Source organism: Archocentrus centrarchus, chromosome 6 (genome assembly GCF_007364275.1).
Source record: "Archocentrus centrarchus isolate MPI-CPG fArcCen1 chromosome 6, fArcCen1, whole genome shotgun sequence".
Classification (NCBI taxonomy): domain Eukaryota; kingdom Metazoa; phylum Chordata; class Actinopteri; order Cichliformes; family Cichlidae; genus Archocentrus; species Archocentrus centrarchus.
This window is the reverse complement of record NC_044351.1, coordinates 13024967-13051850: the sequence shown is the minus strand read 5'-3', so window position 1 is coordinate 13051850 and position 26884 is coordinate 13024967. Positions and strand designations below refer to the sequence as shown.

Here is a 26884-nt window from a genome sequence, read left to right as displayed (position 1 = left end):
ACAGCACTGAATTGAAAGCAACAGTGAGATTCACACATGCTAATTTACACACATGCTTTTCAGCTTTAGGATTATTTGGATGTTTTGGTTTGTGGCCTCCTGTTGACTTTCATTTCATTACCAGGAAGTAAGTGTAGATTGGTAAAGAGCTCAGTGTTTGACATTCACGTTCAGTGTTTATGCATGGACAGATTGACATTCAATCGGCTCAATACTGCAAACAGTGCAAGTCATCAGTAACCAATCAGGTAATGTAAATACCAGGATGGTCAATTTAATTCCATTCTGAAAGGCACCAAACACCTCTGCCACTGCTCGTTTTCATTAAACTGTGATCTACACAGTGTCTGTATTCGAGGAAACCATTGGCCTAGAAAATGTATTACTTGCCTGCTTGAACAGTTTAACATCATCTTTGTGTGCAGTGGCAGTTAAACGGTGCTGAAGAACCTGGTGGAATGAGGTACCAATTTAAGGAAATAGGAGGCTGTAAAACTATAATTTCCTAAATGAAAATGTCATTTGATATAAGCCGATGCGATGGGTGAAGTGGTTTTCGACCTTTTAAATAACTTGAGTCAGACCTGAGAGGAGAGCAGTTTCCAAGATGTTACCCCCAGAGCTGTTAGTACTCTGTAAAGCTTATCGAGCTACTTCATGCTTTCTTCATTCTGACCGTCATTTATTTAATTAGGCGAAAATAGATTCCAGAGCGTTTTTTTTTTTTCCCCCTTTGGTGGGAGAGAAGATGTGCTCTTCACTTCCTGAGAAAACTCTTTCTCAGAACTGGTCATGCCGGGTTGCTTAGCGTAATTTTGATCAACTGTTTTTGTCAAACAGAACTCTTTTTTTTCATTGCAAGCGGCAGTCTGAGCCGCAGAACGACAAAGACACGCTACCTCAGTTGTGATTCAGTTGTTGCTGTTCTGCCATCCAAGAAGAGAATTGCTGAGTGGAGAAAAGAGGCTGTGAATTGTAACTGTTTGAAAAGAAAAATAAATTTTGAATAATGAAAAGTCAGATAAATTGGTGTTACAGCCTCCACTTACTAAGAGAAGGGTTGTAACATTAATTAAACAAATGGAGAGTTTAAGGGAACGTTTAGTTTATTGTACAAATAAAAAAAAGGTCACACACAAAAAAATGATACAGCGTGGAGAGTGGTTTCATGCAACTCAAACAAATAAAACAAAAAGTAACTTTTAATAGAAGCACATCAGCTAACCTTCACTGTTTTTGTTTAATAAAATAAAAAATTAAATCCTAAACTCACTGAGCTGCAGGAGCAGCTTCCTTAAAACTAAGGTCTCTACTAACTGTGTGGTGAGCAGGAATATCAGTGGCTAAATCCAGGCCCAGCATCCCAGTGTTTTATGAATACTTCAAATATAATAAAACAAGGAGGTTACACAATTAAACCTAGCGGGCAAGAAATCTGCAGTAAACAAAATCTTTCTAGGCAATAAGAAAATCTGCTATGAAATCAAAGGTGAGCTAAAGTGTTTAGCAGCTGCCCTAATCAGGGTGGAGCAAAGGACAGGTGAGCCAGACTAATCAGGAGCAGCGGCCTGCACACTAATCAATAGGGCTGGGTATTGTTAGGAACCTCACGATTCGATTCGATTTCGATTATTGCTGTTGCGATTCGATTCGATATTGATTTAAAGTTGTGAAGACACAAATGATTTTAGATAATGTTGATATTTTTAAAATATTTATTTTCATACAAACTTCTGTAACATCACATTTCTGAGCAAAGAAACAAACTTCTTTCTGCAATGTGCTTAAAGTAGAAAACTGTTCTTAATAAACAATAAAAAATAAAGTGCATGTAAAATAAAATTAGGCATAGCTTATCTTTGAAAGTCTAATATAAATAAAAATGCATTTCAATAACATCTGTGCATATCAGTGCAGATTTAAACACAAATCATAGGGTTGTATTCAACTGAATTGCACTGGAAAAGTTTAGTGCTTGTAAACATTCTTAGCTTTTGAACATGTAGTGATTAACCTCTAATTTTTGAACATATCTTGAACTGAACTATAGTACTGTAGCCAGAAATAAAGAATTGTACTGTAACAGTACAGTTCTTTATTTCTGGTTACACACTAAGTGGGCACGTGGAGATTCTTGTTCAGAAAAAGCAGCTGATCCACATGCTCAGGCTTCAATGCACTTCTCTGGGCTGTGACTATGTCACCTGCTGTGGAAAAGATCCTTTCAGCAGGTACACTACTGCCTGGGATGCAAAGGTACCTTTAAGCTTGGCATGACAACAACAGGTTGTGCTTCGTGTTTTTGTAGCGCATCTGCGTGGTATCTGGTTAAGTGGTTGCGCAGGTTTGTCGTGTTACTGCAGTACTTTAATTCTCTCTGGCACAGCTTACATACCACCTTGCTTTTGTCGACTTCTTGAGTTCCAGATTTAGACGGGAAAGCAAAATGAGCCCAAACATCTGACTTAAAAGTTGACGGAGTTAGCTTTCTACAGCTGCTCGCCATGACTGTTGTTATGCGCTCAGGTGCTCAGCACAGTAACCAAACTCTCAGCGCCCCCAATGTGTCAGGAGGTGAATCGATTCTGAGGAGCCCCCTAATCGATTATGAATTTTGCGTGAAATTATTGCGATGCATCGATTCTTCAATTATTTTACCCACCCCTACTAATCAACATACAAAACTGTTAACTATGAAAGTGGGGGAGCAGTTGAGTGACCCAGGACTGTAAAAACTAGTTAATGAAGTGTTTCAATCTAGAATTACTGCCTCGCAGTTTCTGCCAACCAGTCAAGTCTCAGTTTCTGTCCATCTCTCTTCTGTTTCAGAGGTATGGCGTTATGGCCAAAAACCTGTTTTGTCTAGCCACAGTGACCTCAACCATAAATTCATATCATTTAATTCTTGAATCCGAGTGGACATTTATACCAAATTTTCAGAAATTCCTCGAGGCTTTCCTGAGATGTTGCATTCAGTAGACGGCTCTAAAACAGCACCTTCAGGCAGGGCGTTAAAACACAATATTGGAAATTAGGTTTGTTTTTCTAAGGTTTTAAAGTCAAACGTTATCCTGCGACTTCAGCCGGTCATTACACATAAGAGCAGCTCTTAGGGGCTGCATGTAGTTTTATTTTGGACAGCTTGACCTAAGAAAGGACATGCAGTGTCACTTATGATCAGCATCAACAGTAACTGGCAGTTAGATCTGGTGTTATTGAACTCCATGATGTTGTAACCCCAAGCAGGCACAACCAGCTGGTCCCACAAGAGTGTGTTTTTGTGCATGTGTATTATTTATGGCTGATACCTTGGGCAAGCCAAAGCCCTGTCATCAGCTAGTAACTCTCACACTGCCTCCTAAATGCAGCTGTGAGCATGCTTGTGCACATATGTGCACAGATGCATTTCTCGTAACGATCAGTGGTTTATTTTATTGTGTGTGTGTGTGTGTAACAGGCAGCAGCAGGGAACATCATCAACATGTTGTGGCAGCTGATGGAAAATGGTTTGGAGGAGCTGAAACTTTTACAGACAGTCCTGGTCCTATTGACAACCAACACAGTTGTACATGATGAAGTACTATCCAAGGTAAAAGCACACACAAACTGAGATGTGTGGACTCAAATCTTAATAGTTCTCTTCCTCAGTGAGTCATATCTATTATTAGCTTTGACTATAATGTTTTATTATAGCCAGTGTTTATGATTTATGGAGCCGTAGCTCCAGGGTATGCAGCATCGTAGCTCTGTGCCAAAGTAGATGAACAATCGGACACATTCTGTCCAGTCCTTGAAATCTGGCTGAGAACACAGAGGGTTCATTTATAAATTGCATATGCATCTGCTGTGCATATGTAATTTTTCTTTTATTTTCCGTGCCCAGGCTATTGTCCTGTGTTTCCGTCTCCACTTCACCAAGGACAACATCACCAACAACACGGCAGCAGCCACCGTCAGACAAGTTGTCACTGTGGTGTTTGAGAGGATGGTGGCTGAGGATGAGCGTTTTAAAGGTCAGAGTGCATTGGTGCTGAAAATGGGAAGATGATACAGTAAAATTATGAGATGAACAATTACTGAGAAATCTAAGGAACTGAAAAGTCTAGATAGGTACATCCTTACAGCTGAAACTATTTTAATAGAGCATAGATGAAATTATTTTTAATCACAGAATAATTTACTCTTGTGCACTCCCAGAGTTGCTCAGATCTTTAATATATTTTGTACTTAACCTCAAGGCATTGTGGAGCAGCCCCCTCCTGTCCAGGGCAACACCAACCGCCGGTCTGTTAGTACTCTGAGGCCCAGTGCAAAGGATGCATACATGCTATTTCAGGTATGTCCACCAGGGGGTGGTAGGCATCTTTAGAGCATTCTGCCTTCCTGTCAGTTTGGTTAAAATTGAAGTTGGTTTTGATTTCTTGCTTATAACCTCAAATTGAAGTCTGTTAAAACGAATTCAGAAATATTTATTTTCACCTCTGAAGCGAAGGGAATTTCTCAAGGAGTGATTCAGTTGTATTCAAGTCTTTCACCCACATTACACTTTCATGTGATGATGATTGTTCTTCAGGCAGAGCTCAGTCAATGCACTGTTTCAGCCACTGTGATGTGAGTAGGACAACACTCCATTGTTTTGAAGGCTGTTGTGCACCCTCCTGCAGGACTTGTGCCAGCTGGTGAACGCTGATGCCCCCTACTGGCTGGTGGGCATGACAGAGATGACGCGGACGTTTGGTCTTGAGCTGCTGGAGTCTGTTCTTAATGATTTTCCTGGAGTATTCCTACAGGTAAAGAGAGAAAAAAAGCAAGTTTGTGAACATCAAGACCAAAAAAAAAATGTGTGAAACCAGAAGTGGCAGAAAAGAACAGTCTGCATACTGTTAGGCTCTAACTTCATTTCTTTTTAGTCTTAAAAGATTGTTGCAAAGGTTTTGATCCATCTGATCATCTTCAGACATTGAAACATTGTACTTTGAAATAAATGAATTTACCTGATGTTTTCCTCTCCCTTTGTTTCCTACTCAGCACCAGGAGTTCAGTTTCCTGCTAAAAGAAAGAGTATGTCCCCTTGTCATCAAGCTCTTCTCCCCTAACATCAAGTTCAGGCAGGGCAGCAGCAGCGCTGCTTCACCAGCTCCTGTGGAGAAACCTTACTTTCCCATCTGCATGAGGTTGCTGCGTGTGGTCTCCGTCCTCATCAAGCACTTCTACAGTTTACTGGTAAGTAACTGATCTGCAGCAATGGTTGACTGGCCAAAACAGTTGCCTAATGGTTGATTTTTATGTCTGTGGAATTTTCTTAAGCACAGAGCTGATACACATAATTGATCCTGTCAGATTAGCATTGGATTACTGAAGCAGTAGTTTTGCCTTAGTTCTGCACCAAGCACTTTAATGAGCTTAGCTGCATTTGAGTAATTCGGCATTCCAGATGTTTTTATTTAGTGGTATTCTATCAATTTTTTAATATGGAAGTGTTTTTTTTTTCTCCCTTTTGCTTGAATCTATGAAGAAGCCATCACACTTTCTGCGAGTCAAAGAATACCTTCCTGAATGCCAGAGGGGATTCAGGGGTTTTGCTTTACTTCCAATCTGATATGTGTGTGCTTGCTTTGCAGGTGACTGAGTGTGAGATCTTCTTGTCTCTGCTGGTGAAGTTTCTGGATGGGGAGAAGCCCCAGTGGCTGAGAGCAGTGGCTGTGGAATCAGTCCACAGACTCTGTGTGCAGCCTCATTTATTACGGTAAGCAGTGTTAAAAGCAAGGCAAATGGCTCTGAAAACTTTAAACTGATACTGTGACTAAGGATGTTTAGCTATGTCTGAGAGTGCAGTTTAGGCTGATGAAACTTAAGCAGACTTTGACAAAATGCAGCTGAGCTTAAGCTAAGCAAAGTCTTAAATATGCTCATTTTTTTCCCCGTATTACCACCCTGCACTACTATGATCTCAAAACCACAAAACTTTCTTTCCTCTTTCAGTTCATTCTGCCAGTCTTACGACATGAAGCAGCACTCCACTAAAGTGTTCAGAGACATTGTCAATGCCCTAGGATCCTTCATCCAGTCTCTCTTCATTGTTCCCAACGCAGGCAACGCGGCTGCTGTCGGTGCACCAGCAGGTAAGTTGACTGAGTAGTCCTTATTTAGGATTTCTGTAGATCTTTCGAATGCACTCTTCCCTCACCTCATTCCTCTCTGGCTTTCTTTGTAGGTGGGTCAGGTTCAGGTGCTCAGGGTGCGGTACAAGGTGGTCCAGGGACAGGAGGAGTCAGTGGCACCCTGACTACCCAGGCTGCATTTGAATACCGTGGTACCTGGATTCCCCTTATGACTGTTAGTGTCCAGGGAAGCGCCAAGGCCACCTAGTAAGAACTACTTCTGCACATACTTAATAATCTCCCCTTATTTATTTTCCTTCATGTGTTTATAAGGATGTGATTCCAGTCACAGACACAGAGAAAGTAAACAGTTCGTGGACCGACCGTCTCTGTGCTGCACAGCGGCATAAATTTACACAAGCTTGTAGCATTGTTATCAAGCTGCACTCTGCAAGAAATCCTGCAGATTCTTTTTCCTAAACTCTCATTATAATAAGACAGAGACCAAAGGGACTTTTAGATTTAGCCTGTGGCGTTTCACAGAAAAGCAAGGTTTAAGTGACAGGGCTCCTAGCAGGAAGCCTTCGTGTAATTAAGATCTTGTCTCTGACAGGAGTGATGCAGCAGTTAAAAAAATTACTTGCTGAAAAGAAATGGTTCGTTAACCGTGATTGCTGAGAAGGAGGTAGTGCTTATACAGCAACATGAAATCGAACTTTCAGGCAGAAACTTCAGTTCACATACTTCACCTCATTTGCTTTCTCCCTTTCCCTCCCAGTTTAGAGATGCTGGACAAGGTTGAGCCGCCATCCATCCCAGAGGGGTACGCCATGTCAGTGGCCTTCAGTGCTCTGCTCGATCTGGTGAGGGGCATCACCTCCATGATTGAAAGAGAACTGGCCATGGAGGAGGCGGCAGCTGCTGAATTTAGAGAGGCTCACCCCGACCAGGAGTGGAAGCCACAACCTGGTGAGAACATACAGAAAGAAAAAAATGTTAGGTTGATAATCAGTGAAAAATATATGTAAACAGAGAGTTAGAGATGGGAGAGGACGGTTGTGTGTATAATGGTCACGCTTGTACAACCACTAGTGGCCAAAATTATCACTGAATTTCTTTATAATTTCAAAGAAGAAATGGAAAAAAAAAATAACTCAGGCATTTTCTGTTTGTTTTGTTTTTTTTTTTTTCACCATGAAACTTTCCAAAGTGATGTGATGCCATTTAGGAACAAACCCAGTAATATTTTGTTTCTGTATCTCAGGAGCCCACCTGGTGTGGGAGGAGATGGTCAGTGCCTGCTGGTGTGGTCTCCTGGCTGCACTGTCTCTGCTGCTGGATGCCAGGTACTTATAGTCTGTCTCAGAAATTACCCTCTTGGAGTCAGTAGTCAGCAATCTGTTAAAAGTAGTTAACTAACACTGCTATTCCCAGTTTGCCATTTTCAATTCAAAAATCAAGATTCAGCCTCAGTCTGAAGACGTCATGTTCTTGGTTTCCTCTTTTGTGTTGCATACACATCTTATCATCTTCTAATTATGAAAAAGCTTTGTCAGAATTTGTGAGGATTTAACTACTAAATTAGACAGTTCACTGAAAAAATATCAGATGGAGCAACAATACTAGCAATATGATGAGTAGTACATTGTTTCACTTTTCTGTTCTCCCTCTCATCCTTTCTCTCATGTCTTGTGTCTTCAGCACTGACGAGACGGCAACAGAGAACATCTTGAAAGCAGAGCTGACCATGGCGTCGCTGTGTGGCCGTCTTGGCCTGGTGACACCTCGTGACGCCTTTATAACAGCTATCTGCAAGGCCTCTCTGCCGCCACACTACGCCCTAACTGTCCTCAGCAGCAATGCTGCCAACCTCTCCAGCAAAGGTGGGGTTGTGTTAGTAGATAAGTGAGAAAAATAAATGGAAAGTATAGTTTGAACATAACTCAGGTGTCATATAAGCTTCATTTTAGTCATTTGCTTGTACACACTCACAAACCCAAGTGAAAATACCTGTTATGCTGCAAACCATTAAAAGTCCCCATTCTAAAGCCCTGAGGATGGCCTCTGGTCACATGTGTTTAATGAGCAGTTCTAATCTCCCTCATGGTTACATGTGCTCAACGTGTAAACTGTTGGTATTCTACCTGTCCCTGCTTCCCTACTCTTGTTGCATTAATCCATAACATTTCACTGTGGCTTCTAATTAGGCCCACCAAGGAGAATGTGTCTGGGGAATGTAGACGTACACACACACACAGCTGCTCTCAAACCAACCGCTCAGATATTCACTATTTGCATATCAGCTTGTAGAGATAAAGCCAGCAATTTGGGTCTTGACTTGCGATGGGATATTTGTCTCGGAGTTAATTAAGAAAGCTTTTCTTGCGTGTTGTAAGCTTGCTACAAAATCTGTTCAAAAACCTTGACTCCTGTATGTGTGTGTGTGTGTGTGTGTGTGTGTGCGCGCATCAGTGTGTTTACACACATGTGTTTTCTCCACAGCGTACTCAATCCAGGGCCAGAATGTGCAGATTATCAGCCCCTCCAGTGAATCTCATCAGCAGGTGGTGGCTGTGGGGCAGCCACTAACAGCTCAGCCCCAGGGCACCGTGGTGGTAAGGACACACAGCTTCGAAAGAGGTGGTGGTTACACAATAAATGTAACACATTTGGGTCTTTTAATTTGTGTAGCAGTTTTCCCAAAACAAAGCTCTTGCTGTTGGGAAGGTTATATCCACATAAGGCTGGAAAACCACTTTTCAAAAAAAAAAAAGGTGGTAGCAATTCAGTGAGTCCAAATGAACTCTAGACAATCAAGATCAAAAAATAAAATTTGATAACTCTACTAAAATAAGTTTAATTAAGTGGAACTCAATATAAACTGCTTTTATTTTGGTAAAACCAGTCTACAAAACCGAAAATCTTGCCAGTATTAATGTGCATAGTAAAGTACAGTATATCCAGTACCCACTAATAATGCCTGCATAAAATAAGACATCGTTTCAGGTAAGGTCAGGGGTTGTTAATAGAGACAGAATATTGATGCTTGTGCATCTCAATATTGCTTGAGAGCAAAAACATTTTAAAATACCTGCACCTGACCTCAACCCTGACCTGGAATAATCGTGCAAAGTTTCTAATTTTCCCTATAGTAATGTTAACATCTTATTATTTTCATGGTCTTTGCAGTTTTTGGGGGGTTTTCTTGCCGCTACCTTTTTGTTACCACAGTTTGCACACACGTGATAACTTCGAGCCTTTCCTACTGTTGTAATCATAATTTGTTCTATAGAGGGGCATCACTTAAATATGCTTTAGAATTTACTGTAATATTACTGTCTGCCCTTGTCTCAGCTGACTGCCAAGAACATCCAGTGTATGCGAACCCTGCTCAACCTGGCTCATTGCCACGGAGCCGTGCTGGGCACCTCCTGGCAGCTGGTACTGGCTACCCTCCAGGTACTACAACCACCTACAGTCACACACATATATACACACTCTTATCTAATTAGACAAGTCCCATACAATTCCACTGCATGTATACATGCTCAAATATACACTTGCTCTTTCTGCGTTGTGCTTTGTGCAACTCCCAGAGAGACAATGTAATCATTCTTAACCCATTTACATAAAAATAAATGTATTTCAGCATGTCTGTGTACTCTTTAAGACCTTGTCAGGTGATATAGAGTCGTCTTTTTTCAACTCTTCTTTACCGTCTTACTTTTTTCCCCCAGCACTTAGTATGGATCCTGGGGCTTAAGCCAGGCGTGGGTGGTGCCTTGAAGCCTGGTCGAGCAGTGGAGGGACCCAGTACAGTCAGTGCTTTTTTGTGTTTAACTTGTATTGCACTTAATGCTTCTCAGCTCATTGCTGAAGGTGATGGATGAACTGGCTATGCTTGTGTCTCTGACCTAAACAGGTGCTGACCACAGCAGTGATGACAGACCTGCCTGTCATCTCCAACATCCTGTCCAGACTATTCGAGAGCTCTCAGTAAGTATCAGTCTGTCACCTGTGAAAATGAACAGAGTTTATGTAGACACTTCAGTTACTTACCTAATGTTCTTAAATTATTATATACAATAAATCTTTGTAAATGACTTAGGAGTACTGTATGTTCAGAGTAGTGTTTCCTGTTGCAAGTCTGAATTCACAGCATTTTAATGCTAAGGAAAATATGCATAAGTATTTTTCTGTGATCTAGGTACCTGGATGATGTGTCCCTGCATCACCTGATCAATGCTCTCTGTTCCCTCTCCCTGGAAGCAATGGAAATGGCTTATGGAAATAACAAGGTAAATGGTTTCTGTAGTTGACTGTTGTTTAGGAGTAGATTTATTTTGGATTTGGTTAAAATCCTAAGAGGAACTTGTGTTTGGGTGCAATGTATGCAGTAATTTTTATTGTATTTATTTATTTATTTTTTGTCACCTTCTGTTTTCTGTTCTTTTTTTCAGGAGCCGTCTCTGTTTGCAGTTGCCAAGCTGCTTGAAACCGGCTTGGTCAACATGGATCGCATAGAGATCTTATGGAGGCCGCTGACAGGCCACTTATTGGAGGTAAAATCCAATATCTACTTACAGCAAAATGGTACAGATTTTTATATATATATATATATATATATATATATATATATATATATATATATATATATATATATATATATATATATATATATATATATATATATATATATATATATATATATATATATAAAAATTTGTTTTTGGGGGTGGGGGGGGGGACTACATTAATTTGCAGTGACACGTTTCATAATTAATGAGGCACATTTTTTTTTTCTCTCGTTGATAAACTATTGAATCATTTTAGCTTACAAAGAAATTTACTTGTTAAATTGATGCTTGAGCTAAACAGCAATTTTATTTTTGGTGATAATGTTCTTAGAAATCCCAGTAAGGATTTGGAAAAGATTTTCCAAAAAAAAAATAAAAATGACAGGATATTAAAGAGTGACCAAAAAAAAAAAAAAAAAATTCCCTTTTCACCACATTCTTTTTATGACAGTGAAGTATCAATTACCATGGAGCCAAGAGCACAAAAGGCCCCTAAAATAAATATAAAATTATATCTGGAAACAGGTTTATTGTAGTAGGGGGTATTTTTTTAGTAGGGGTATTTTTTATTTTTTTTTAATGAACTATACAGGAGGTAGTTGTACTGCTGCTGCTTTTAGGAAGTGTTTCCAGTACACACAAAAGATTGAAATGCTTGTTTTATTACCACCATATTGTTACGAGCTCAATCAATATAGTGGTATTAAGTCTTGGCAAGGTTAAAACGATCCTTAAACATCACTGTTATGTACCCAGAATACACCCTTTATGTTGTAGTACACAATACAGCGCGTAGGTCATAAAAACCAGCGAGTTGAACCACAATTTCACAAGATGAAAGGAAATGTCAACTGAATGCAGATCATTATGAGATATAAACTGCATGTTTTTTGTAGTCGTTTCTTCAGCTTTCATCAGAAAATTCCTTTAATGCATCTGTAAATGTGTTTTGAGGATTTCTGCACATTGAAGAGTTTTCTTCACATTTTCTTTATCTATCTCCTTTCTCTTTTGCACACCTGTTTGTTTTGCAGAAGGTAAGCTCAGATCCTCTACTCAGTAAACACCGGCTTTCCCATTTTTCTCTCTCTCGTTGTTCCAATCTGTTTTTGCTGCCTCTCAATCTGACGTAAACATGCTGGAGCTGAGAGGTCGCTGTGTCAGAATGTGTCCACAGTGTGTTTGCTCTGTTATCGGTGTTTGATCCTACATTATTTTGCAAAACTTTTCAATGCGAAGCCCTGATTTGTCACCAAGTGAAATCGAAAGCTGCACCTGCAAAATATGCTTAGATAAAATGCTGAATATCTTTCTTTGCGACTTTTTTTGTTCTAAAACTATTTCTGCTATCCATACAGATAAAGATAATAATAAAAATGTGTGGCTTTAAGTGGATACAAATGGGTGCACATGGATCATCTGGGTTTTGAAGCATTAAAGTTTGAGAATCTATTTATTCCAATGCCAGAAAAGTAAAAATGTGTTTGATGGAGTTAAACAAAGATGACTGATTTGGATCACAGAAAACACAGACATGTTTTCACTTGGATTCTTCAGGTTTTGTCCCACATAGTGTACTTTTCTTTGCTCAGCCTGGCCTCTCCATGTGTACCTATGCTTTCATGATTACACTGTCTACCACAGCATAGTCTATTGTCACAGGGGATCCCAGTCTCCATCACACAGTCTGTGGTTTATTTCACCAACTTGTTTCACACCCACCCACTGTGAAAACTGCTGGGAAACACTGTTCTGAGCCGTCTGTGCATCCGATCTGTCATTGCGCCCGTTTGTGTCTGCATTTGTCCGTATATGTGTGTCCTGCAGGTCTGCCAGCATCCAAACTCCAGAATGAGAGAATGGGGAGCTGAGGCACTGACGGCGCTTATCAAAGCCGGGCTTGCCTACAAACACGACCCTTCGCTGGCCCAAAACCAGGTAGGCAACAACACGGTGGGGTTATGATTTTAAAAAAGCAAAGAAGAATGCAAACATGAATGTGTATGAATAACACAATGCCAAGCACAGCCTTCTGTATTTTATGAACATTGTAGGGACTCCAGAGTATTTCATGCTGTGTTTGTCTTTTCTGGCTGTCGTGTCCTTAAGTTTGGTTGTATATGATGCAGACTTTTGAGACATCACACTGTAAGTCATGGCCGATAAGTGGCTGTCATATGCTTAAAATGTGAAAAATAGAAAGGTCAGTCACTTTATCTTGTCAAGAAAAAGTCTGACCCTTAACCTTAGTGACTGATAAAGGGAATAATACAAGCCTTATTGAAAAAGAGGAACAGCGTGGTGGTTAATACAAATAAAAATAACAGCTCTAATGAAAAACAATATTTTCAAAGCACTTCCTTGCATGTGGGCAAGCTTTAACCGCTTCATGTTGTTATCGCCAAACAAATTTCTAAGGATAATGACTCATCATCAAAACAGAGTGTGTTAGAAAATTCAATGGGCATTTTTTATTCAATGGGCAAGTTTAATGCCGTAAATACCATCAAATAAATAGGTTTAATAAACCTGCCACATTCTACTCTTCTAAATGTTTCATGTATTAATTTAATAATAATCTTTGCTGTTAACAGATCAGTCACTAGCTCCCTTTCTTTAATCCCCAAGCGGCTGCAGCTTCTGTTGCTGAACCCTCTGAAGGAGTTGTCTAACGTGCTGCATGCAGACATTCGGCAGAAACAGCTGGAGTGTGTCCTGCAGATCCTGCAGAGTCAGGGCGACAGCCTGGGGCCTGGTTGGCCCCTCGTTTTGGGTGTTATAGGAGCCATCCGCAATGATCAAGGGTAAGATCCTCATAGAGGGGGAGATTTTTACATAAATTGTTATTTTATAACCTAATATTTAACTCACAAGATCTGTGAAACTTTAAGAGTGCTGCACATCTCGTTCCCCCTATAGCGAGTCATTGATCCGAACCGCCTTCCAGTGCCTGCAGTTGGTGGTGACAGACTTCCTCCCCACCATGCCTTGCACGTGCCTCCAGATTGTAGTGGATGTAGCTGGCAGCTTTGGCCTTCAGAACCAGGAGCTCAACATTAGCCTCACATCCATTGGCTTACTGGTATGATTACAGATGTGTTAAGCTGTGGTAGTTATTATTAGTCAGACTGGCAGTATTTGTTGGATGCTCTGCTCTCAGATGGCACCTTTGATTAAATGGTCTAATGAGTTTTTGAGAGGCCACTAGTGGAATAATGTGATGTAACTGGTAAATTAGCAAGTGTGACTGTAACTGTGAAGCAGGCTGATGCTTGGTTGTGAAGGAGTGGCAGGTGGCACGCTACTTTACTTTTCTAATACTAGTTTTCAAATAGAAACCTAGTGTTTTTAATGTGATTAAATAATTGCTTGTCATATATTTCCCCCTTTTTTGTGGCGTTATTTTCTTTACCAGCCGTCCACTGACATTTCATAGATGCTTTAAACAGGATTCAGGACATACAAAACCTGATATTGATCTGTGGTTTGCTGGATTATTTCTCTTGGAGTGTGGCAGTTCCTGTGAGATTACTTTATGATAATGGATAGCAAAACTGCCAGAAGCATCTTTACGACATTTTCTCTCTAATTTATCCCCCCACTCTCTACTCCCACTTCCTTTTTTTACCCACAGTGGAACATTTCAGACTACTTCTTCCAAAGAGGAGAAGCTATCACACAGGAGCTAGAGAGGGAGGAAGAAGCTCTGCAGAAACAGGCCCAGGAGAGAGGAGAGACCCTTAACAGGCCGTTCGACCCCGCCCCTCCCTTCGACTGCCTGTGGCTGTGTCTGTATGCCAAGCTTGGGGAGCTGTGCGTTGACCCACGACCTGCTGTGCGTAAGAGTGCTGGGCAGACATTGTTCTCCACTATTGCTGCCCATGGCACCCTGCTGCAGCAGCCAACATGGCATATTGTGGTGTGGAAGGTACGATCCTAGAATTTGTCCTTGTTATTCTCTATAAAATAAAATAACAAGGAAAAGAATAGTGTAAAATTTACAGTATGTGTTCATTTTAATCGCTTGTCAACAAATAAAAATGTTCTTCATGTCACTTTATAGATATTGCTTATCACAATATCTTGATTTCACCTCAAGGTCCTGTTCCAGCTGCTTGACTGTGTGAGAACGTCGTCCACCACAGCAGACAAGGAGAAGATTGAGTCTGGTGGTGGGAATATCCTCATCCACCACTCACGCGATACTGCTGAAAAACAGTGGGCGGAAACATGGGTGCTAACGCTAGCTGGCGTGGCACGCATTTTTAACACAAGACGCTATCTCCTTCAGCAGTTAGGTGAGCCCACGTGTAATGTTCTACGATATTCAGCCGCTGTGTCTGGTACTGTCACGTTGAAGATGGCATATTGAAGTAGAAATGCAGTGGAATAAAGCCAACTGCAACACCCATCAGCAGGTTTTCACCCATTAGTACTCAGGACGTCTTTGAAAATGGTCTCATGTTCAACCTCAAATATCAAAGTTTATTGTTTGCTCGTCTTTCCAGTTGACACTCTGCCCCCTTTTTTCTGTGTATCTGTAGGTGATTTCTTTGAGGCCTGGGAGGTGCTGCTTAACCATATTCAGTCAGCTGCCCTCAGCAAAAACAATGAGGTCTCTCTGGCTGCCCTGAAGAGCTTTCAAGAAATTCTTCAGATCGTTACACCTGTTAAAGACTCAGACAAAGCAGGTGATGCACTTGCTGCAATGGGCGTCCCCCCAGTGCTCATTGACCCTCTGTCAGCATCTGGTCCTGGCAGACCCCTGGTCCGTTCAGATTCACTGCTGGAGCGGTTGACACGGTACAATGGTGCTGAGCTGCAGGCGCCCCCACCAGGGGAGGAGTCAGCCTTAGAGGACTCGGCATTGTGGTGGTCTGCATGGAACACATGGTATCGAATGGGAACAGACAGCACAAGGCCACCTAGTGGCCCAGCAGAGAAGCTTTCTTTTATCCCTAGCCAGCCCTTCCTCACAGCATTGATCCAGATTTTTCCAGCACTCTACCAGCACATCAAAGCCAACTTTAGTATGGAGGATCTAAAAAAGCTAGGGGTTATCCTTCATGGGGCTGTTTCTGTGCCTATCAGCAGCGATGCCTCGCCCTTTATCCTCCCCTCCTACACTGAGGCAGTGCTCACTAACCTGCAGGAAGCTGTGCTCACTGCTCTGGATGTTTTGCAGAAGGTGGGAAAAAAGAATATTGCTACAGCGAAGCTTTTAACAGTATGATATGCAGTACTTTGTACTACAATGTAGCATCAAGATAAGAGCCAGGTCATGTTAACTTAGTGGTGTAAAGTGTGTGCCATGTAACAGTCCTCTGTTTAAATCAAGCAGGACGTCCTATGTTGTGTGTCATCCCGCATTCTTTTTCCATATCAGTTTTCTGAAAAAGTAGAAAAGTGTGTCTCATAGAATTTTCAGAGCAAAAGATCGATGCCTTCAGATTCCTTGTTTAACTAAACTGTCAAAATTGTTCATGTTGTGCTACAAATTCAGGATGTTTACCAAACATAGGCCCTTAATTCTCTCTCTCTCTATTTAAAGTTATTTCTTCCCAATTTGTGTCCACTCAGCCCAGGAAAGAAAGAATGTATCAGTCTGCTAAATTATGCAATATGCAGCCCTGTGGTGGAAGTCAGCAGTGTTTGTTCCTCCCTTCCCTCCCTGCTGCAGGCCATCTGTGTGGGCACGGAGAACCTGCAGGTCATGTACCCGGCCATCTTCGAACAGCTGCTACTTTTTGTGGAGTTCTCCTGTAAGCCTCCTCAGTATGGCAGGATGGAAACCAAACATGTGGCCAATGCCAAATACAACCAGGTAGGAAATGAAAACAGGCAGTTAAATATTTTTGTTTTTATTGTAATTTGTTTGATTTTTACGGTTTGTTTCATGTGACTGTTGGATGACGTACACTGTTTTTTGTCTACCTCTCTTCAGCCATTCTCAGTGAGATCATATCTATTCTTTGTTGTACATGAAGCCCCTTCACTCCTTCTGCCGTCAGTCTTGTCCTTATGAACCCTCTGTCACAGCTCTTCATGAGATTGACAGATTCGTCTCGACCCCCATTAGTAGCCCCAAACTATTTCTTCCTCAAATTCCTTCCATCATGATTCATTTTGCTGGGAACATGCCAGAGAAATGTTTCTTTTTTTTTCTTTTTTTTTTTTTTTTTTTAGTCCAACACAATTCATATTCATTTAAAAAAAAAGTGCATTTCCAGGGCACCCAGTACTGTTGAGCAAGGCATTTTTGTTATTTTGATATCAATGTCCTTGTTGTTACGGAAAGCTACAACTAGCTTGTCAGGTTGTTCTCCTGCACAGAAATGCTGAGAGGTGTCTTGATCAAATACTGATAAATTGTGACGCTGCATACTTTGTGTTTTGAAATCCTGGCTGTCTGTTTGTCTTGTGTTTTGAAAAACGGCAAACTGGACATTTTTGTTGATCTGAATCTGTTTAAACTGTTTAAGTGAGATGGTCAAACAAAGTTCTCACCCAGCCAAACAGATGTTATGGGTGGTCTTTATTGCCTTTTTGGCCATTATTCAGTTGCGATGTCAGATCGCCTCAAATGTCCTCGGTACTGCTGGGAGCGAGATTATTGAAATCTCATTTAGCCTCGAGGCCACTTCAGATTTGATACAACCTTAAACATCAGTTTAATTTCAATCTTGTCTCATTCTGTCTCTTCGAACTACTCACTGGATAACGGTTTTAGCTCCAGCTGTTTGCACCGGTGAGTTTCATCATCCCCCCCCACCCCCCCACCCCCCTCTGTAGTTGTACTAAGCTGTGCTGAATGGTGATGACCTACCCTCTGCGGTAGATGAGATATCACTCCGCATGGTAGGCTCTCGCGTCTCATCTGCGTCTCTCACTCCATGCTCCCCCTTCTCTGCCTGCCACTAACTGGTGGTTATGCCTCTGTGTGCACAGCCCCCCCTGTGGACTTCATTTTCAGTTGATTGTGTGACTTTTGGTGGGTTTTTTTTTGTTCATATGCATACCTGTGGTTCTGTTTTCTATATGTTAAAGACACACTTTGTAGAATAAAACCATTCGTTTGACTGTAACATTTCAGCTGTGGAACTGTAAGCCTAACAAAGCTTGAAGCAGACTAATAATGACTGCAGTTTAAAAATAAAATTGTGTGTTACTTGCATACTTATGCAAAGTGTGCCTTTTTAAAAACTGCTTTCACCGTGGCTCTGCCATAAGGCAAGTATAATGCCCGTTCCTGTTTTTTTGGTTTTCTTTTGTTAAATCTTCTTACCTCTACAGGCAGAATGGGTTGCCTTAAACTATGTGCCCTTTGCTGAGCGCTCCTTGGAGGTGGTGGTGGACCTATACCATAAAACTGCCTGCCACAAAGCTGTCATCAATGAGAAAGTTCTGCAGAATATCATCAAGGTATTTAATCCAGGGTGGTGCACTCGTTTTTAATGGTCAGAAAAAATCCCAGTAAATGTTTAAAACTAAGGGATTTTAGTTTGTTTCAAATCTGCATTCTATCTAATGTTTCACAGTGAGACTAGAGGAAGCACTGAGACCAAAGTCTGTTTGTTTTAGTGCTGTACCAGTTATAGTACAGAGAAATTTGCAGTTTACTTTTTAAAAGCTGTTTTCTACTAACCACCCATTGAGTCCCAGTTACTGTTAAACCCTATGCATTCACACAGTCTGGTAGAAGATTATGAGAATTTTTTTTTTCTTCATTTAAAGCTTAATTTATTGCCAAATTATACATGGCAGAAAATTGTCATCTGTGGAAGGAAAGTTGAACTTCTGGCATTATCCATCATGTTATTTATGTAGCTATGGCAAAGCCCAAAGTTTGGTATAACTATGGCTGTGTGCGCCTTAAACTGCTTACTTGTATTATAAACTGGTAGAGAATAATTGCCCAACTCCTCTGCTTTTTAGTTTTCTGGTTAGACACTTTGCTCGTCAGTCCCATTACCAGGCAGCTGTTTCAATTCAGAGGGTGGTCACACATCCAAAATCCCCCAAAATGACAAATTTCTAATGCACTGGCATGAAGAAGTCTACATAAATGTTCAGATCAGATGTGAATGGTCCTTGTTTAGGGTTTTAGAGACAGATTGGCAAACAAGTTAACTGTGAAAATATGGAAAAAAGATGGGTGGAGAAAAATAACATGTAGTATTTTACAATAAGCCTGTTCAGTTTTGAAATTGCTTGTTAATTCTGTGAGTCCACCAGCCTCTGGGCAGATTTTTACTTGAGTACCCTCTGACCTTACAATATTGATCGCAATACTGGCATCATACATCAGGCAGATGCAAAGTCTATTTGGTTCCCAATATTTTCAAAACTTTTTCCAAAATCAGTCTGTCAGATACTAAAGGATACTGTCAATATAAGCCATCAAAAAGGCTCAACTTATCTTAAATCTTCCAGGCTTCCTTTTTTCTGACACCTGTGTTTAACCCCCCCCCCCCCAATCAGATTTCAAGAATCTGATGCCTTTACATTCTCTGCTGGTATTAACTCTGTTTATTCATAAAATTTATAAAGGGAAGAAAAGTGAAAGGTTTTGGTGCAGCGTTTTAGAGATTCATTAGGGCCCGAGCACGAACTGTGCGAAGGCCCTATTGTAATTGCTTCGTTTATTATTATTATTATTATTTTTTTTATTATTATTCAGGCAAATGAATTGGCTTTTTGGGGGCTTTATCATATTCAAAAACTCATGAAACTTTGCACATGCGTCACACCTGGTGAAAATTTAAGTATTTTAATGGGCTCGGGCAAGGGCGCGCCCAAATGGCTCGCTAGCGCCCCCTAAACTGGAGCCCCACCGCTGTGTTTCACGTACATGAATGAAACTTCATACACATGTATATCATGTCCAGGCGCACAAAAAATCCTCTTGGAGCCATGCCCTAAACCCAACAGGAAGTCCGCCATTTTGAATTAATTATGCAAATTTGGCGATTTGCAGCCCTCACACTTTTTCTAATAACTCAGAGCTTTTAGACGTTATCATCTTCATATTTGGTTTGTCTAACCTACACCCCCAGGGGAATCTAAATCTCGAAAATGGTGAGTTTTTGCCAAGGGGGAGGGGTCCTTATGCCCCTTTGAACTTTGATCATTCGCCATGAAATTTTGATTGCCTCTCATTCATACCTACATGATCCAATGTGCATCAAACTTCTCCAGTAGGATGAGGGTGCCCCCCTGAACACATACATATGACAATATTTAATATCAGTCGCAGCGCCACCTAGTGGGAACAGGAAATGTCATATTTTACACTTGGAGGTCCAGCTCCAAGGTGGTTTAGCAGAACCATCTCAAATTTCACCTGGAAAGCCTTAAGAAGTTGGACTTACTGTGTTTTCAAAACTGTGAGTTTTTGACAAAAGGGCGTGACCCTTATGGGACGGCAAAGTTCGATGATTCGCCATGAACACAAAAATGGCTGTAACTCAAAGCCAACTTGCCCAATCTGGCTCAAACTTCAGTGGTGTGATAAGCATGCTGCCCTGAACACACTCATATGCATAAAGTCCATAAACGGTAGAGCGCCGCCTAGTGGCAGCTCGGAATATCTTAAAATAGCAAGTTTTTTGAGTAGCCCCGGAGCTACGTTTTATCTACATGTATGAAAATGTACATGCTCATGTAACATACTAAGACGTACAAAAAAGTCTCTTGGACCCATACCCTAAACCCTACAGGAAGTCGGCCATCTTCAATTGAAGGTGTCAATTTTTGCGATTTCCACGCCTGCTATTTGAACGAACTTGTCCTAGGGCATTTCACCCAGTGACACCAAATTGGCTCCAGATCATCTACACAAGTAGCCCATCAAAAGTTATTCATGGTTTTGTAGAATATTGAACGGTGTTGCCATGGCAACCCTCTGAATTTGGACTTTTTTCAATTTCAAATTCACAGAGATTCTAAACATCAGCCCCTGGGCTGTGCTTTCTGTATGTACCTGAAAATGTGCCTGCTGATGTAAGATGCTAACGTCTACAAAAAAGTCTCTTGGACCGATAGCCGAAACCCAACAGGAAGTCAGCCACGTTCACTTTAAAGTGTCATTTTTGCAGCATTTTTCGCCTTTTTCAGGCCTTTTTGCCTCAACTCCTCCTAGGGCATTTGACCCAGTGAGACCAAAATGGCTCCAGATCATCCACACAAGTAGCCCATCAAAAGATATTCATGGTTTTGTAGAATATTGAACGGTGTTGCCGTAGCAACCCTCTGAATTTGGACTTTTTTTCCATTTCAGGCCCAGATAGGTTCTAAACATCAGCCCCAGGGCAGTGCTTGGTCTGTGTACCTGAAATCGTGCATGCTGAAGTAACATCCTAAGACGTACAAAAAAGTCTCTTGGACACATACTCAAAACTCAACAGAAAGTCCAGCATTTTAAAGTTAATGTGTCATTCTTGCAGAATTTTTCGCCTTTTTCGGGCCTGCTATTTGAATCATCTTCTACTTAAGGATTTCTGGCAGTCACACCAAAATGGCTCCAGATCATCTACACAAGTAGCCCATCAACAGATATTCATGGTTTTGTAGAATATTGAACGCTGTTGCCGTAGCAACCCTCTAAATGTGGGATTTTACTCATATACCACAGTGCACCAAATTGTTACATCTCTGACATACATTATCCGATCTGCCTCAAACTTCACAGGCTTAATGGGAGGGTAAGGGAGACCGGACACACCCCTCTATCAGCTTTGTTTCACACTCATAACGCCACCTAGTGGCAACAGGAAATCAGTAGGACACTGATACTCATCATCCTATGGTCATTACAGTTTCATTGATGGCTGCAGGCATTACATAGAGCATTGTGACATATTAATTAGTGGGCACTCACCGACGCCACCTAGTGGAAGCGGGAGACGATCGACGCGAAGTACGGCTAGCCTGCTGAGCCGTCAGCAGCCGGGTGAGCCAGCTACTCTCTCGTCTGCGAGAACCTCCGAGCGCGGTTCGGCTGGAGCGTGCCACGGGTCGACGCGCGGCTTGGCTGGAGCGCGCCAGGGGTCGACGCGCGCCGGGTGCGAGGGCCCGCTCATCGCCGCTTGCGGCTTTAATTTGTAAGTGTTCCTTTGTGTTTCAGTCTCATGAGATGCTGTTTTTGTTGTCTCCTTTTTTTTGTTTTACCATCAAGACTTTAAGAATGCCCTTGAGTTTGAAGTATGCCTGTCCATCAGAGAGCACCTGGAAGCTTGCCGTGTCATCTCTGCTCAAGGTGCTGTCTATTGGCCTGCCCGTGGCACGGCAGCATGCCGCATCTGGGAAGTTTGACACTATGTGGCCAGAGTTGGCCAATGCCTTTGAAGACTTTCTTTTTACCAAAAGGTACAGTTGTGTTTTTATTTTCCCTGCTTATTTTGCCATTTTTAGAAATTCTAAGCAGCAAAAAGGTTTTTTTTTTTTTTTTTATAGCACGCCTCCAGATAACTTGTCTATCCAGGAATTTCAGAAGAATGAAGCCATCGATGTAGAGGTACGAGCTTGTTTCTCGACTCTGTTAAAACATCTCGATAGTTTGAGTTTTCCCCAAATTTGCATTGTGTCTTCTTCATTTTAGGTGGTCCAGTTGATCAGCACAGAAATTTTACCGTTTGCCAATTTCATCCCCAAAGACTTTGTTGGCCAGATAATGGCTATGCTGAATAAAGGATCCATTCACTCACAGTCTCCCTCATTCACAGGTGTGTCTGACAGTTGAAGTGTTTTTAACTTTAGTAGCGATGTATTCCTGAAACTAGTGCAACAGCATGGTGGCCAAGTGTTGGAATCATAATTTAGGTCTTTGGTTTGTTGCCAAAGTCTTTCTTGTGGCTTATCGCTGTGTGCTGAGCAGTACAGCAAAGCCCTGTCTGTCCTCTCACTGTCAATCAAAAATATTTCCTCCAACAGAGGCAGAGATCGACGTGCGGATGAGGGAGGAGTTTTCTAAAGTGTGTTTTGAGACATTGCTGCAGTTCTCCTTCAGCAACAAGGTGTCCACCCCGCAGGAGGGCTACATCTCTCGTATGGCGCTCTCTGTGCTCCTCAAGAGGTCCCAGGATGTTCTCCGACGATACGTAGAGGATGAGAGGTTGAGTGGACGCTGCCCATTGCCAAGGTACAACCCGCTGTACACATCTGAAAAAAATAAATATTTAGCCACAAGACTCAGTGGAAGTTAAAGATGCCCATGGCTAACCTGCACTACGGGCAAAGAAAATGGCAAAGGAATAGTGGGGAGAAGTAAATTATACACTTATGTGCACTCCATAAATGCCAAGTTGTTTAAATACAAAAAGCCAACAATATCTACACTCCAACTGTATACATGTACACACTAGCCTCTTCATTAGTTATATCTTGCTGGTACCAGGTTGAACCCTTAATTCATTATGGCATCAATTCAACAGGGTGCTGGAAACATTCCTTAGAGATTTTGGTCCATATTTGTGTGTCATAACGTCACAGAATTGCTGCAGATTTGTCATCTGCACAACTGAGTCAAATCTCCCATTCCACCACATCCCAAAGGTGCTGTGTTGGATTGAGATCGGGTGACTGTGGAGGCCATTTGAGTACAGTGAACTCACTGTCATGTTCAAGAAAGTAGTTTGAGATGATTTGGACTTTGTGGCATGGCTTTTATCCTGCGGGAATCAGCCATCAGAAGACATGTACACTGTGGCCATGAAGGGATGGAAATGGTCAGCAACAATACTTGGGATAATACTTGCCGTGTTTGATGCTCATTGGGTACTTAGGGTCCCAAAGTGTGATAACACCACCACTAGCAGCCTGAACCATTGGTAAAATTTATTTACACCAAATTGTGATCCTAGCATCAGAAATTGAGACTGATCGGACAGGCAACGTTTTTTCAGACTTCTATTGTCCAGTTTTTGAGAGCTTGTGTGAATTTGTAGTCTGTTTCCTGTTCTTAACTGATGGCGGTGGCACCTGGTGTGGTCTTCTGCTGCTGTAGCCCATCAACTTCAAGGGTTGACATGTTGTGCATTCAGAGATGCTCTTCTGTATCCTTTTGTGGTTTGAGTTACTGTTGCCTTCCTATCAGCTCTAAGCAGTGTTTCCTGTTCTCCTCTGACCTATAACATCAACGTGGCAGTTTCACCCAGAGAACTGTTGCTACACTGGGTATTTCCTTTTTTTTTTTTTTTTTTTTTTTTTTTTTTTTTTGGACCTCTCTGTAAACCAAAGGGAGGTTGTTTGGGGAAAAATCCTAGTAGATCAGCAGTTTCTGAAATACTCAGAGCAGCCTGTCCGGTACCAACAAACACGCCACATTCAGTCATTTTCATCTTCTCCTGTTCTGATGCTCAGTTTGAACTTCAGCAAGTCATCTTGACCATGTCTACATACATAAATGAACTGAGTTGCTGCCATTTGATTCGATTAGTTATCTTAATAAACAGCTGAAGAGATGTTCCTAATGAAGTGACCGATTGAGAGAGATTCCTTCAAACTTTTTTTCTGGTTTTACCTTTTTTTTGTTTTTTTGTTTTTTTTTGTTTTTTTTTTGTGCACTGACTGGTTTAATTGTAATTGGACAGCTTTGTAATTTCATGCTTCATATGTGATTTTAAATTTTATTGGCTCCCTGCTCGTCTTTTCCACTCCTCCCTTTAGTCCCCTGCTTTTGTAGCTAAGGAACGCCTTTGTTGTTTTTCCTTTTAGGCAACAAGTGACGGAGATTATCTTTGTCTTGAAAGCTATCAGCACTTTGATGGACTCGCTAAAAAAGACACAGCCAGAGAATGGTGAGTATCAAACTATGACAATGCTAAATAAATTTTGGAAAGATAAAAAGACAAAATCACAAAAAAAAAAAAAAAAAAAAAAAAAAAAAATACAATAATGCCACGAAATCCATCATCCAGTCATTTGAGATAAATGTGTCAGAGTACACATATTTTCTGCACATACTTTGTAGCACTGTTTGTGTTTCTGGCAAGGTCAGATATAAGAAATTCTGTTCTTTTTTTTTTTCTTCTAACTACAATAGATTTTTTTGCAGTGCCCTTCAACATATTTGCATTACATTGCCTCTTATTCAGAGCAAAACTTATTTCAATATGCCTGTACACACACACACACACACACACACACACAATTCATATTCTTGTCGTTCTTTCCCCATCCTGTTCTGATATTCTCTTGTTTATTTCCCACAGTGGATGGCAACACATGGGCTCAGGTGATTGCCTTGTACCCCACACTTGTAGAGTGCATTACATGCTCATCGTCTGAGGTGAGCTCAGCGCTGAAGGAGGCCCTGGGGCCCTTTAAAGACTTTATGCAGCCACCAGTCTCCAAAGTCCAGAACGGAGAGTCCTGACCAGGCTCACTCACAGCCCAGTCTTTTTTTCTTCTTTTTTTTTTAAATGAAGAAATCCCGAATGTGTCTTCTCGACTCATGCACTTCACAAGTGCACGGATGTGAACTCTACGGTGACATGAAGAGTGAACAGAGATTCAAGGCTGCCTCAAACCCCACGTCATTGACCCAAATCTTCATACACATCTTCATATGCTTTTCATGTGAGCTGATAATGCGTTACCCCCCCCCCCCCCCCCCCCACTCTCATATGGACTGGGTGCACTTGTTAACTACAGAGATTTAAAAAAAAACAAAAAACAAAATTGCAGTGTTGCCTCTGGGTTTAGTTTTTGTTCTCCTGAAGAGACTGCGTCAGTGTACAGTGTGTGGTGAAAGTGTTGATGATGTAATTAAGAAAAAAAATGTGAAAAAAAAAAAATAAAAATTGGGGCTTTACTGATCTTAAAAAAACTGAACATTTAATCTTTTGCAACATTTTCAACAGTGAGGATTTTATGCAAGAAAACAAATCTTACTGTAACATTCCATGTCATCTTAAGCCAGCCATCTGAGAAGGGATGTATGTGTCTGTATAAAATAAATGGGACAATTCTACAATCAGCTTTGGGTGTGCTCAGTTACAATGCATGAGATGTTAACAATTTTATTTATTTATTTTTTATTGCATTAAGTTTCTCTTTGTTTTCTAAGCCCAGATGCCCTTTTTGTAAATAAATTATATTTCTAGTTTATTTGTTTAAAAATAGTATTATATAAAAATGATTTCAGAATCATACCAACTGATACTTGTTTGTAAGACCTTTTGCCTGTAGGTGGTGACATTGATGACTGTAAGCATGCTGCCTTCCTGTCCTGTAGACCTCTGTGACACTTGCAGTTAATTTCATAGAATCATAAGATAAAATGTTTACTCATAGCTCATAAATCAAGTTTATCAAATCTAAGAAAAGCATTTGTTTCTCTTAGATGTAGAGTTGCCCCCTGCTGGCTATTAGAAAGAATGCATAGGCCACAATTTTCAGACTTGTGACTATTTCCATCTTTTATATACAGTCTGTGGCTGGTCTGATAATAGCCAAACGATTTTTGTTTGAGTAAAACTTTAATCAACTGATTCATTATGAAATTTAATCTGTTAGTTGAGTGAGTGGTTTCAGGCAAAATCAAACAAAAAAACTTGCATTTTGTGAGTTTCACCTTTACAAGTGTAGGGAGTTAATGATTTCTTTTGTTATACATATTTGAAAACGTGACCCTGGGCTAATCATCTCCATCATCTGACATTTTAGAGACAAAACTAGAAGGGCAATAACGAGCAGCTTGACTGATAACTACTAGATTCAGACCCATCTCTCTATATAACGTTATTGCAACACTTTTGTTAGGTCATACATGTTAGTATTAATCCTTAAAGGTTTTTTCTTTTTAAATAAGCACTGATAATTCTTTAATCACATCACATCATAGCATTTTTTTTTTTTTTTTTTAGCATTTATTCCTTTAGATATCAATACATACAGTGGAGGGACATTTTTATATAGATTTTTTTAGCATTGAGGCTCATGATGTCTGTCCTGTACAGCAGGTGGGCTTATAGTTTTTGCAGGGGGAACTCAGACACAAAAACATTATTACACTTAAACATTTTAACATTCACCCACGAAATTACAAGCTAAACCACCCTTGCATTAAAGAGCCCCCCTCCACCCCCTCCCCGTTCTCTCTCCATGCGCTCCTGGGGGGTGGGGGTCCTGGAGCCCTAGCTAGGAAATTATGCAGTAGGTCACATGAGGGGAAAGGACCTTTCTGTGGTTCGCACTGAAGACACG

General features: G+C 41.0%; 1 protein-coding gene across 2 annotated transcripts in view; it reads left to right on the top strand.

The window, feature by feature from the left end:
* Positions 1 to 25649, top strand: part of mon2 (MON2 homolog, regulator of endosome-to-Golgi trafficking) — a 36915-nt gene extending 11266 nt beyond the window's left edge. Inside the window, exons 4-35 of one of the 2 annotated variants that reach the window (XM_030731279.1) lie at positions 3458 to 3589; positions 3884 to 4013; positions 4239 to 4336; positions 4665 to 4790; positions 5029 to 5223; positions 5622 to 5746; positions 5983 to 6122; positions 6215 to 6368; positions 6880 to 7070; positions 7366 to 7447; positions 7803 to 7984; positions 8604 to 8716; positions 9456 to 9560; positions 9839 to 9919; positions 10024 to 10097; positions 10309 to 10399; positions 10562 to 10663; positions 11713 to 11715; positions 12506 to 12616; positions 13307 to 13482; positions 13598 to 13760; positions 14313 to 14606; positions 14778 to 14976; positions 15223 to 15866; positions 16359 to 16502; positions 17972 to 18100; positions 21855 to 22045; positions 22133 to 22193; positions 22278 to 22401; positions 22610 to 22817; positions 24392 to 24474; positions 24889 to 25649. In XM_030731279.1, the coding sequence (XP_030587139.1) occupies positions 3458 to 3589; positions 3884 to 4013; positions 4239 to 4336; positions 4665 to 4790; positions 5029 to 5223; positions 5622 to 5746; positions 5983 to 6122; positions 6215 to 6368; positions 6880 to 7070; positions 7366 to 7447; positions 7803 to 7984; positions 8604 to 8716; positions 9456 to 9560; positions 9839 to 9919; positions 10024 to 10097; positions 10309 to 10399; positions 10562 to 10663; positions 11713 to 11715; positions 12506 to 12616; positions 13307 to 13482; positions 13598 to 13760; positions 14313 to 14606; positions 14778 to 14976; positions 15223 to 15866; positions 16359 to 16502; positions 17972 to 18100; positions 21855 to 22045; positions 22133 to 22193; positions 22278 to 22401; positions 22610 to 22817; positions 24392 to 24474; positions 24889 to 25052 (4815 nt within the window). In that variant the 3' untranslated portion in view covers positions 25053 to 25649. The remainder of the gene's footprint in view (positions 1 to 3457; positions 3590 to 3883; positions 4014 to 4238; positions 4337 to 4664; positions 4791 to 5028; positions 5224 to 5621; positions 5747 to 5982; positions 6123 to 6214; positions 6369 to 6879; positions 7071 to 7365; positions 7448 to 7802; positions 7985 to 8603; positions 8717 to 9455; positions 9561 to 9838; positions 9920 to 10023; positions 10098 to 10308; positions 10400 to 10561; positions 10664 to 11712; positions 11716 to 12505; positions 12617 to 13306; positions 13483 to 13597; positions 13761 to 14312; positions 14607 to 14777; positions 14977 to 15222; positions 15867 to 16358; positions 16503 to 17971; positions 18101 to 21854; positions 22046 to 22132; positions 22194 to 22277; positions 22402 to 22609; positions 22818 to 24391; positions 24475 to 24888) is intronic. The other variant, XM_030731281.1, reaches the window with a different exon arrangement.
* The last annotated feature ends 1235 nt before the right edge of the window (positions 25650 to 26884 follow it).